Source organism: Pelophylax lessonae, assembly GCF_965119305.1.
Source record: "Pelophylax lessonae genome assembly, chromosome: 8".
NCBI classification, from domain to species: domain Eukaryota; kingdom Metazoa; phylum Chordata; class Amphibia; order Anura; family Ranidae; genus Pelophylax; species Pelophylax lessonae.
In genome coordinates this window covers 232,124,959-232,137,938 of record NC_138775.1, presented here as the reverse complement: position 1 = coordinate 232,137,938, position 12,980 = coordinate 232,124,959, and the positions used below count along the sequence as shown (strand labels likewise).

The following is a 12,980-nucleotide window of genomic DNA, read 5'->3' as shown; positions in this document are numbered from 1 at the left end:
GGTTCAGGACTTTCTTTGCCTAGTTTTATTAATAATACATGTCCATCACACCAGGATTTCTTATGCACGGGGTTCCACCTTCACTTCATTCAGCCTCCTAACTTTTTGCAGCACCACTGCTCTAGCTTCAAGCTTAGGCCCTTTTGTATGTTTCTTCAGACAATCTCACATCATCACTGTGCTCATATGCATATTTTGCAGCTCCTTGCTGCACTGGCCCACACACTGACCTATGGGCAGGGGCCTCCTATCTCTCTGATGGAGCCCTGAAGTAAACTCACATCCCATTTAATAAGCTTTGTACATGTGCACAATGGGCAGGTGCTGGCTGCTGGAAAAACATGGACCCAGGGTTGGAAGCTTCAGCCCACCCAATACTCTACAAAGCTCCCATGCTCTAGAACCCATACCAGTATTTAACAATCATGTGGACAATTGCAAAGGCATTTTTTTCCTAATGCAACACACATCCTGCATCTCCTTAACCTGCATTGATGAGAACCCTGGGTGATAACAAATCCTCTCTGCCCTGTGGTGCAGTGGAGCCCTTTCACAATACTTACAGGTAAGAATAAGTACAATGTGACAGTCATTTTTAGGAGAAAAGTTGAATGACTAGGGTTTATTTTTAAAGTAATTACTTGCTGTTCTCTTAGAGAAGAATTGGGTGTTTGCTTCTTGTATGTTGCATGCATGCGTAAACATCACAAACATCTGTGCATACATCCTTCAGGAATAACTTTCTTTTGTGACTCAAGTACTGTTTATGCCTCATGCACACTGGCATTTTTTTCTGCTGTTCTTAGAGGTTTAGAGGCAGAAAAAAACCCCACAGCCAGTGCTTCCAAGAACAGCAGAGTTTTGGCAGAAACAAACATGCCTAAACCCATCTAAATATGCCGAGTGCTAGGAGCATTTAGCACTGGAGAGCAAATTCATTTCAATGACCAAAATAAATGATTATTCTGACCAATGAAGTGAATTGACTGCGTCTAAATGTGAATGCTTCTAAATGCTCCCAAACATATTACACGCGTTTACAAGCAACACGATTTTTTCTGCCAAAGCTCTGGTACCAGGAGGAAAGGAGTTTAGCAGAGTTAGTAAAATATCCAGTGTGTATAAGGCCCACTTATGTACAGCTTTAGGATGCATTTTAATGGGTTGTTGGAGAATACCCTAACCTTTGCTACCCTTGCAACACTCAGAGTAAGCAACACTCAGATATCAGTCTGCCAAGCTCCACCCAGTTATTTATACTGGATTATGTTATGTGCCTTGTCTCTTTCACTTCTATAGCCCATATGTGATATCCATGTGGAAGTGACTACTAGCTGCTACGTGGCCTCCCCAAAGTCTTATCTGCGGGGGGCAGTGATGTTCCACATGCATATATGACCCATAGGGCTCTTATGCTTCTGGTAAGAGGCTTGCACCTATATTGGTGATGAATAGCATTGAAATTGTGGGTGTCCTTTTTTAATATCTGACTCTTTTTCTCTGTATGGCTGCACCAATGTTAAGGGCATTGTTCTGTGCTTTGACTCGTAGCCATTTTAAATTAAATAAGATACCAGATTAATGCTTTTCAATCTTCGTGAACCAAAAAATAATAATAAAAAGAAGTGTTTAATTATAAAATATGCCTTATTATTTTATTTGTCTCCTTTTTGTCACCCTAAAAGAGCTTACATGAGTGTGAAAGAACTGAGGGACGCCTTGCAGTTGAACAACACCTTGTTCCTGAACATTTTTTTTGCTGGTTCTGCAGGGGAGGAGTTAGCTGGAGCAGCCACCTGGCCATGGGATAAGGAGGCCCTTGGTGTGCAAGGTAGGTGGATCATTATTTTTAACAGACAACATAGCAAAGCAGCTACAAATTTTCTCTTTAATCAAAGCCTTGTTTATGGCCCTTGAATATTTCTCTCCCTCAGTCTTAGCATGCTTTTCTCAGTTTGTTTTTTCCTTTTTAAACTTTTAAATGTCCAGTCATTTTTATCTAACTCAGACACTGTGGGGGTTGGTTTACAAAAGGTAAATAGACTGTTCACTTGTGCAGTAGCTCCAGAACTTAGTAAATGAAGCTCTGCAGACTGCCATCATCCAATCATGTGCGAGCAAAAATACTGTTTTTTATTATCATTGCACGTAATTCAATATTCTTTGCAAAGTGAAACTTCACCTTATTTACTAAGCTCTGGAACAACTACACTTTCAGAGTGCAGTCTATTTGCCTTTAGTAAATCAACCCCTGTGTTTGCATTAGGTATATGGGGTTTAAAAGGCTTTGTACATGGCATCTTTCTATTTATTATATTCCATAACTTAAACAGATGCAGGCATTAAGGCATCTGCTTTAAAATAACTCAATTAAAGCTGGAACACAAGTGATCTTGTATTACAGAGCTATTTGCAACATTCCACCAATGTTTGTATATTATTTTTTATGTTGTATTTAGTATTTACATTTTTTTGTGGGGAAACAATTTTCCTGTGCAGATCTCATGTTACAGTGAAATTCTAGTGCCACTGCAAGTTGCATCCATATAGTCTTTTTTCAGTATTTGCAGCAACTGAGGGCTTCAAAGAGATTCCTAAAACTAGCCATAGATGGATCTTTTTTTTTTTGGCCGACAGAAGTCGATTGTTACATCAACTTCTGTAGTGCAGGAGCAGCCACACGTGGATTGAAATTCAACAGGTCCCTGCTGGACCGACTTTTCGATGCATCTATGGCTAGCTTTAGAGGCCCAAAAGACATCCATGAACTCATTCAAACCTGCACAATAAATTAGGTGCACGTTAGTATCCATTATGCAGTGGTAGTGTGGGGGGGCACTGTCTTGCATTGTTATAATGCAAGCCGCTATTCGCTTTTTTAAAATCTCTAATTAAGTTCTTTGCACCGCACCTGAGCTGAGGGATTTTTACGCAACAAACTGCAAGTGGCAGTGAAATGAGGTGAGATATCTACATTGTTACGCAACAAACTGCATCCCACTTCAAGGCAGTGTTGTGGTGTGAACAGGGCACAGTGCCAAGCATTGAACCTGCATTGATCTATGCAGATCAAAGTAGCTCAACTGGAATGGTGTAAACAAGCTATAGCTGAATCCGATAAAAAAAAAACCAAAAAAAAAAAGTTTTTCCAAGCTTTATTGCAAGGCAGCAGCAAAACTCCAAACACAAGCATGTTAAGAAGATGACTATATGAAATGGCAATATGTTTGCATGAGAAATATCTATACAGGGCACATATGTTTCACTGTGCATAATTACATGAAGAGTTCATTTCTTTTTTGCTATTTTATAGTTTTAATGTATTAAGTGTATGTATAGGCACATTTGTTTTGTTTTGGATAGAATAGGGAATGCTTAAAATCCCTGGCAGATTTTTTTTTATTTTTTTGGGGGAATTTCTCTTCACTACCACTCTCATAGACATGGATGAAATCTCCCAAAGTGAGGTGTATTCCCTTCTCAGAGATTTAACCCTGGAAAAAGTGCTCAGGTTGGAAGATCTCCTCTTACTTCTTGTTCTGGAGACAACTCTAAAATGTTGGGTTACCCTTTACTTTCTTTCTTGTTGGCAATGGCCAGCTTTACAAAGAGAGGTGTTAATCGACCCAACAGGTATCCAGACAGAAATAAGTCATGTCATATGATCTATCCCTTCGCCATTTTATCCAAAATGTTAAAAAGAAAGGTTTTGCCTAGAGATACCCTTTAAAGAGTTGCTCCATCCAACTGATACTGCATGTCAGCTTTGGGAAGATGACAGTGGGTTAAAACATTCACCAGTTATGAATACATCTTGGGTAGCCGGGTGGTAATCTCAAAGCACCTGAGGTCAAGGCTTTAACCATCTTTAACCATCAGTGACTATTACAATGGAGGCTCATTTCTATTGCAGTTTTCATCTGTTTAAATTATGAAGAATTCAGGAGAAAGGGTGGCCAGTACCACATATAGTCTAAGAGCAAGCAATGTATCAGGTAAAGCACCTCAGGCTATGTAGATGTTAGCTCCAGAAAGAAAATTGCGATGCTTGGCACCTTACTCCTGCGCTCAGAATCAGATTTTCAGGCTGCCTCTATCCCGGGACTCTCACTTTGCATCCACTTATGGCTAAGCCTTGCTGCCCTCTACGACCGGGGTGGTCAACAAAACACTGTGAACATAAACAAAAAGAAGGGCGCACCAGCCTAGCGCATTATCCTCAGTAGCCTTTTATTGGTAAAATAATAAAAAGTGGCTACTCACAAACATGCGATGTAAACCAGCATATCAACTCCATTGAACAACGTCCATGATGTAAGAGTCCAATGTTTCGTAAAGGGGAAAGGCTAACGCGTTTCGAGGCAGTGCCTCTTCCTCAGAGCCTAAGGGCCATGACTGAACCCTTGATATATATAGTAGAAAGAGCCTCCACATGATTCCTAATCTTAAGATAGATGTTAGCTAATGAGCGCTTCTGGGTGTTGAAACCTCTATGACTGGTCAGCTATTGTTCTGTTCTTCCTTCATGAAAAAGGGAACAAATGCTTGAACTTCATACATATACATCCAGAGGTCACACAAATCATTGACAGTCTATTGTGTATCGTGTCAAACTCTGAGGGATCTGCCTGTTTTTGGCAGTCCTTAAAAGATATAAGAAGTAATAAAGTTGCACCCATAATGGAAATATCAGTAGAGAGTAGTGCTTACAAACACATGTGCGTATCATCTTTCTACTTCTGCAGTAGAAAGGAAGCAGTTTGAAAAAATGAATGGCTATAATTACATGATCTTTGTTCTTTAATATCTACCTTAACAATATGTCTTGTGTTATATGGAAATAAAGGAAAGGTTTCTCCATGTGTGCTCTTAGCAAGGAAGTGATTCCTTTTATTCTTTAACACACCCATAAAATGACAGGCAGTCTATGATTGGATACTGTGGGCATTATATTTTTTGTTCCTTTTGGATCTCGGTACATGTTTTTTCTTTTCGTTTTGACGTCCAGCAACTTTTTCCTACCAATTTCTCTAAAATTCCAGGGTAGTATAAATTATAGGGTAGTAAAATAGTATAAATAGTGTCCATATATCAGGCAAAAGTGTCTTTCTTATATAGAAATAGCAATTAGATATATCAACATGCTGTTTAACTTTAAAAGTATAAATACTATAAAGAGAGAAAAACAACACCCTCATAAAGCACTTAAAAATGATTTTGTCCAGGCAGACATCTGGTTATCATCTCCTACCCCATGGTATATATGTAGGCTGCCCATGAGTAAGCTCCAGTGGGCGGAGTGAAACACGCTGGGGACATGGCCTGGCGGGGGTCCAGACTGAAACCGCAGGTCTTCTTCTGATGTTCGGCTCCCGGGATCTTCTGCTCCTATCTATCCTCTCCTTGCCGTGGATAGAAGAAACGAATACAAAAAACTGCACGTCTAAAGAATCTTCTTTTTCTTTAATGAACGTTATTGAGCTGTGTCATACATTGAGCTTATCATCCTACTGCCTGGCCCTCTACTTCTTAATTAAGCCCCTATGAAGTGAGATGCTTTTGAGGAGGAAGAGCAGCAGCAGGATCTGGTAGTTATGGATTATTTTAAATATATGACTCTTAATAACGTTGGTTAAAGAAAGAGAGGATTCATTAGATATGAAGCTTTTTGTATTACTCCCCATTAAAGAAATTGAACATTAGACACGCAAAGCAAAATTCACATAAACACAGTAGCACAAATATTAGTTATTTTATAAATTATTGTGGGTTAAAGGATTTGATGTGCAGTTCAATAAATGTCAGGAGACCATATGCCCGTTCATTACAATAAATAACTAATATGACAGGTAGACTGTTCATACTTGAAGATCGAGGAGCTCAGCCCAGAAAACCACCTGGCAGGGCTTAGGCTAAAAAAAAAATTTATATACAAAAAGCCCAAATGACAAAACACATCTTTTCCTACTAATTCCCTGTCATGTGTCGATTTGTCAGTTTGTTTTTGTTTTTTAATCTTTTTGTCAAACGTTAATTTAAACTTGGCTACTTACAATAAATGCCAGGCATATTAATTACGCAGCAGTTGTTTTATGCCAGCCCTTGCCCTTTCATTTAGGTATCAGAATGGAATATAGCAAAAAATATCTTACTAGGCAAGATAACAGCCAAAACAAAAAAAGTTTGTTTCTTTAAGCAATGGGTAAATTTCTTCCTGTAATAAGTAATGGTTATCTAAGTGCTTAGTGATTTATTTGGCTGTATTATTCAGTCTTTTTTTGGAAATGTCCCTATTTAAATTATAGACACGCTATTTAATTTCACACTTCTAAAAAAACACTGACTCTTCTGTAATTACAGCTGGAAGGGAAGTTACTGGAATATGACCAGATCAGTGGACAATGTAGAGCCAATTTAATTACATCAAGAGGGATGGATGCTCGAGACATTAAGCATTTCAATGTGGTTAAAAGTCGTTTTGTATTGCACTAAATGACCATCAGGATGCTTCACGTTGAAGTAAATGAAACTTCAATGTCATATGTATTGTCCCTATCTATTCTTATTAGCTTGCTGGTGCATTCTGGAGCCTAATATGGATGTACTGTTAGGGGCTCAAGTAGCTTGTTTTTAATTCAACTTTACTTATTTTCTATATAACTTATTTGGGTAATGCCCAGTAAAGATAGCCAAAGACGGGAGACATCCCTTTTAAGTTACAAGGTGTTCAGACATGACCGTTCAAGTGACTGTATTTTTGATTCATGAATGGCATTGTAGAATGTTTGAATTAGGAGTCCATTAGACATGCTTAAAAACATAAGACTGCAACGGTCATTTCAAAGTTAAACTCTGAATTTCTGCATTGACTAATGATTGGTGTCTGTGTTAGAAAAAAAAATACAAGATAACATTGAAGGAAATGCAGAAGTGTGGTAAGTATAAACATACACACTGTATGGCGAAAAGTTTGAGGACAACTGGGAAATACACCTATATCAGATTGTAGGACATCGTATTCTGAAACCATGGACATGGAGTTGGCTTCCGTATGCATCCATAGCAACCTCCAGTTTGGAAAAAAGAGTGATTCATACGCACCAAAGAATAAATAAAGTAAAATTGAATACAATTAATAGTAGTGAGCAGCTGCTGTGGACATTTAATAGAGATGCAAAATGATAAGTGTGGCTAAAGCACACTTCCTATAGCGCTTGCTATATAAAAAAATGGGTGTGCTAGTGATAAAATAAAACATACAATATATACCATACATGTGCTAATTGATAATCTACTCCAACTAGTTATAAAATAAAGTGCATAGTACAAATAAACAATCCCTAACAAATAAAGTGTCAGTCAGTATTATATAGATTCAGTGGACTAAAACCATATATGCAGTTATATAGTGCTAAATAGTGTCCATACATTTATATTTAAAGTGCTTAAACATATAAAAAAAAGTGCTTCTTGTGCTCAAAGGTAAGAAACAAGTAGGACATCCACCAATGTTCCTCTTAATGAATGAAATGGAAATCAGACATAAACCCCCCCCCCCCCAGATGACGTTGATCTTGCTTGCCTTATAGCAACAAGATCAAGACAGGCTTGAGTGGCTCACCGTAGCCAGATAAGCTATATCCCTCAGGTAGCAATCCAACTGGTTCCTTGCTTTAAATGAGTTGGTAGAAGATCTTACATACCCTTGGCAATAATACAAAAGGAGACCAGACTCCTCATAGTGAATTCCATCAAGGTGGTTTATTGCCCCATCTTGGGCTATTTGCAACAAAATATTCCAAAAGATATAAGCAGAATACAGATTGTTTGTGCGGTGCGGTGCGGTGGTACCACTGTAGTGTGTAAAGCCGGTCTAAAAGTGCAGGACACACAGCTACTTCCGGCTTGCGTTCCAACTTACGGCTGCTGACATCACCACGTGCGATCCTACTAACGCATTTCGTCATAAGAATAACATCTTCAGAGACATCAAACATCAAACTCATCAAGCTATGTCTTTTTCTACCTGGCTTAGGGCACATTGACACAGTCATACTGTTGCCAAATGGTTGGAAACACACACCTAGATTATATTCTATGCAATATAATTAACAATATCACTGGAAACACCTGAAGTAAAAAATTGGAGAGGCATTCACATTCTTTTGGCTATAAAGTATTAGTGCCTGTGACTTGTCTTTGACAAAGATGTTCCTGCGGCACAGCCAAATTGCGTTGGCAAACAAAAGATTAGGTTGTCACATGGGAGAGCTAGTGTTAGAATTACAGGAAAGGCTAGTGTTGGGGCTACAGGGAGGGTCACTGTGAGGATTAATGTTAGGGTGCAGAAAGGGTTAATAAAGTGCTATACCTTTTTAGTTATAGATAAAAAATGTAGATGATACTAGACGTGTGTGATTTGTTTCAATATGAATCGAAATTCGGACAAATTTTTCCTTATTTGGAAATATGGATATAAATGAATCTCCAAATCACAATAGTAATGCATACCAATGAATCTGAAATAAATTGTAAAAAAACAATGAATTAATTCGTATTCATTCATTTCATTAGAATGACATGATGCAACAGTTTGTTTTGGGACTTTTTGTTAATGTTTGAAACATCCAAAATAATGTAATGATCCAAATTGATCTGGATCCATTTAGTTTTTATGTTTGATTACCATTTTTTCATTATTATAAAAAAATGTGCTGCATATGAAATGAAAACATATTACAATAAATGCAGTAAGATATAAAAGTGAAAAAAGATGACGATTCTTACTCATGGTGTTTGGGTTGGATGAAGAGGGTTCCATCAGAATCTCAGAATCCTTACCTAATGAATGAATCTGAAATTAATTTCATTCCATTTGTTATGTTATAATTCAGAGATTCTGAAGGATCCATCTCCATCCAACCCAATCAGAGTGCATAAGTAATCTTCTGAAATAAGGAATTAACACGTTTAAGGATAAGTCCACACTTACACTAAAATCCCTGCATCTATAGGTCTCCATGATTTAACACTAACCTATCTAGTCCTGTAAAGAAGAAATCAGTATACTTACCTTTTTTGAAGCCAATCTAACCCAATCCCACGCTGTCAGCTGCGGCTTTGCTGTGGAGGCGGGTGCAGAGGACACGGGCGACAATGGAAGCCCCATAGTAAGTTTATGGGTGATGTCACTTCCCATTCATTTCACAGCTGTTCTCAGATGTGTCCTCTGCAGAGCTTCCGCCGCTGGAGATTGGGTCGGATCGGCTTCAAAAAAGGTATGTATACTGATTTCTTCTTTACAGAGCTAGATAAGTTAGTGTTAGATCGTGGAGGTCTATAGATGAAGGGATTTTAGTTTTAGGGTGGACTTATCCTTTGAAATGATTAAAGGCATTAATTTCAAAATGCTCATCGATTCGGAACAATGAATATATGAAAGGAATCCCAAAATACAAAGTTAATCCAAATATACTAAACAAATTTCCAAAAACAAATTATAACCCTAATATAATGAATATGATGAAATGAAATTATTAACTTAATGAATGAATCTGAAAATAAACAAATTTTTCAATCATGCACGTCTCTAGGATGTGTTTTATTGACAGCTAGGTAATAAAAGCTAGGTAATAAAAGCTGCTAGGTAATAAAAGCAATTGAATAGAAAATGCAGTGCTTATAGTAATAAAAAGTCCAACAATTGCTTGTCCAGACAGAAAATTTTCCACCTCTGAGTGCAAAAATACCAATAAAGGTGACTCAAATATCCGACACCACCACCACACAAAACACACTGCCTCTTACCGCAATCCCAAGATCATTGCTTCCACAATGATCATAAACGCATTCAAAGATGTTAGGAGGATCACATAGCCTTATTGATGTTTCCTCAGTCACGGATGGTAGACAAGCAGTGTTGCTCAATAGGTGGAAAGATGTTTCAGGTGAGGGGAAGGAATCTGCAATATCCGAAGAGAAAGCTCATAGTGTAGCATATTGTAAAAAATGTTTTATTGAAAGTAAAATATCACTCACCAATTGAAATGTAAAACAATGCAGCAATGAGTAAAACAACAGCGGACCTTCTGTAGAAATGGCAGACCTTCCTGGTGCGACGAGCTACATGCAGAGCCAGCTCCTCCCTACGCGTTTTGTCATTGGAATGTCAACAGGCCACTGCTCTCTTTTTATAAAGTGACTTGTCAGCAAACTTTACACAGAGCCGGCCAGTGTCATGCAGACAGCAGGTCTTCACACCAGTAGAGCCATGCAGTTCCAGTGTAATCTGTAGAACTGAGCTGGAAGTTTGGGGTGCTAGGGAGGTAGAAGAAACTCCTGCCCTAGCTCCAAGATTAGCACTAGAGGTGGGTTTCTCTCCTTGCTCTGATTGCAGGCCTATAGGTGTATTCATCATTGTAAATCACTCCCAAACCATCCTAAGCAGGACTTGTAAACAAAAATGAAAGAGCAAGAGTAACACACAAACAAAACATATTTCAAATTGCTTAAAATTCACATTTGCCTAAACACAATCAAAACACTGCAGGGAAAAAAATTAAATTAGACAGTGAGTATACTGTATGTTTGATACCCCACTTGAGTAAAATCCGTTTGTATATTTTTCTCACCAAGGGGCATGATTTGTCATGCAATTTCCTATTCTTCATCTTTGTTTTCCTTTTTAGTCTCTCAAGCATTCATTTTTTATTTCGTTTTTATGTCACTGGTGAGGGCCTTCATCAGGTATTACCACTTGATTTTTTTTTAGATATTTATGATGTGTCCTGAATAGTTTTAGAAAGTTTTTGCATGCTTTGTGAATAAATGATTAATCTCTCAGGTGTATGACCACTTCAACAACTGTGAAACATTATTGAATCTCTCAGCATGTTTCTTCACAGTCAAAAATAGAGAAATAAATAATCATATCTTTTAAAATTGTGCTTCTGGAAAAATGCTGCATATGCAAGGATTTCCTGTAAAAACGCATATCGTTGTGCTCCACAGGAGGATTATTTGTAAATCCATCTTATTACGGAGTTCCAGGCCATACCAACACAATGATTCATGAAATGGGCCATGCCCTAGGACTTTACCATGTTTTCAAAGGTGTGAGTGAGCAAGAGTCTTGTGATGACCCTTGCAGTGAGACTGAACCTTCCATGGAGACGGGGGATCTTTGTGCTGACACTGCACCTACACCAAAAAATAAACTTTGTCGAGATCCAGATCCAACAAATGACACTTGTGGACCAATGTTTTACACTGGAACTCCATACAACAACTACATGAGCTACTCAGGTAAGATTTTTATCTCAGTAATTTGTTGAGAATACTAATTTTACTTATGTGTTTAAGTAATACATTTTACTAATATTTGTGCAATTTATTAAATCCTAATGGAGTAAAAATGTAACTATTGTATAGCCAAAACTTTCCTTTTAAGGGTTTGGATTGAGTAGGGAGGAATTATAACCTCCGTTTTTTTTTTCTATATACAAAATATCTAAGGAGCCTTTAGCCGTTTAAATTAACCCACAATGGTGCCGCTTCCTGTCCGCTGTTTATAGGCTGTAGGCGCACAGGAAGCAGTGATGTTGTGGGTTAACGTCCTTGTATTTCAGCCTGCAAGCAGGGGCTCCTGTGTGGGAGTCTGGTGATTGGTGTGTTTCCCGGACACAGAGGATCGCATTACCATTGTGTCCAGATGATCACATGGTCTTGTACCATGTGATTGCTGTGTCCAATCACAGCAATCACATAGCACGCAAAGAAAACTGAATGTAAACACCATTGTACAGCAACCTGACACAGTGCATGTACACTCACAGACTGCAGTGTCAGCCTGCCCCAGTGCCCCTGATCACATTCTAGGCATGATACAAATAAAGAGTGTAGCCGCCCCTGCCACCTATCCCAGTGTCACCAGTTCTTAAAGTAACACTACCATACACCCTAACAACATGCTGATCTCTGCCATACACCATATCAGTGCCCTGATCACCACCATGCACCATACCAGCATCCTGATCACTTCCTTACATCTTACCAGCATCCTGATTCCCACCACATCATACCAGCGTCCTTATCACTGCCATGTGCCACACTGGATTCTAATCCCCGCCATATGCCATACCAGCATCCTGATCACCACCATACTTCATGCCAGCATCCTGATCATCGCAATATGCCATACCAGCATCTGATCACCACTATATGCCATACCAGCATCCTTATCACTTCTATAATCCATACCAGCATCCTAATCACTGCCATGCGCCATACCATGGTTTGTAGACTCTACAACTTTCACACAAACCAAATATTATACACTGTTTTGGGTTATTTTTACTAACAAAAAAGTAGCAGAATAAATGTTGCCCTGATATTATGAAGAAATATTTTTTTTTTTTTTGCAAAATTTTAGAACAAAAACGAAAAATAAGTATTTTATTTTCAAAATGTTTGGTATTTTTTGTTTATATATCAAAAAATAAAAAAAAACAGTGCTGATTAAATATCACCAAAATAAAGCTATATCTGTCTCAAAAAATTATAAAAAATTAATTTGGGTACAGTGTTACATGCCTGAGTAATTGTCACTCAAAATGTGCTAGCGCTAAAAGCTGAAAATTGGCCTGGACTGGAAAGGGGTGAAAGTTTCCAGATTTGAAGTGGTTAAATTAAACTGTAGGTACCTCCCTTTTCTTCCTTGCCCATGCAGGCATCTTAATTCAGTCTTCTTCCAGGTTTTGGGATCTTTAGCCTTCTTTATTGGCCAGGCTGGAATGACATAACTTCCATGAATGCGCACCGGAGTTTATTCTGGTGTCAATGTGTACTAAGAACATACATTGAGGTACATATGGTAAGAAAATTGTAGACAGCCAGGTACATTTGTTTTATTTCAGAAGAGACATAACATATTTCTTCGTCAATAAAGCGCTTGCATGCTCACAATTTTTCTTTTCAGTTTA

General features: G+C 38.2%; 1 protein-coding gene across 1 annotated transcript in view; it reads left to right on the top strand.

The window, feature by feature from the left end:
• PAPPA2 (pappalysin 2) overlaps window positions 1-12,980 on the top strand; it is a 293,674-nt gene that overhangs the window by 92,167 nt on the left and 188,527 nt on the right. The window contains exons 3-4 of the mRNA XM_082266022.1: window positions 1,686-1,831; window positions 11,011-11,304. Coding sequence (XP_082122148.1) covers window positions 1,686-1,831; window positions 11,011-11,304 — 440 coding nt within the window. The remainder of the gene's footprint in view (window positions 1-1,685; window positions 1,832-11,010; window positions 11,305-12,980) is intronic.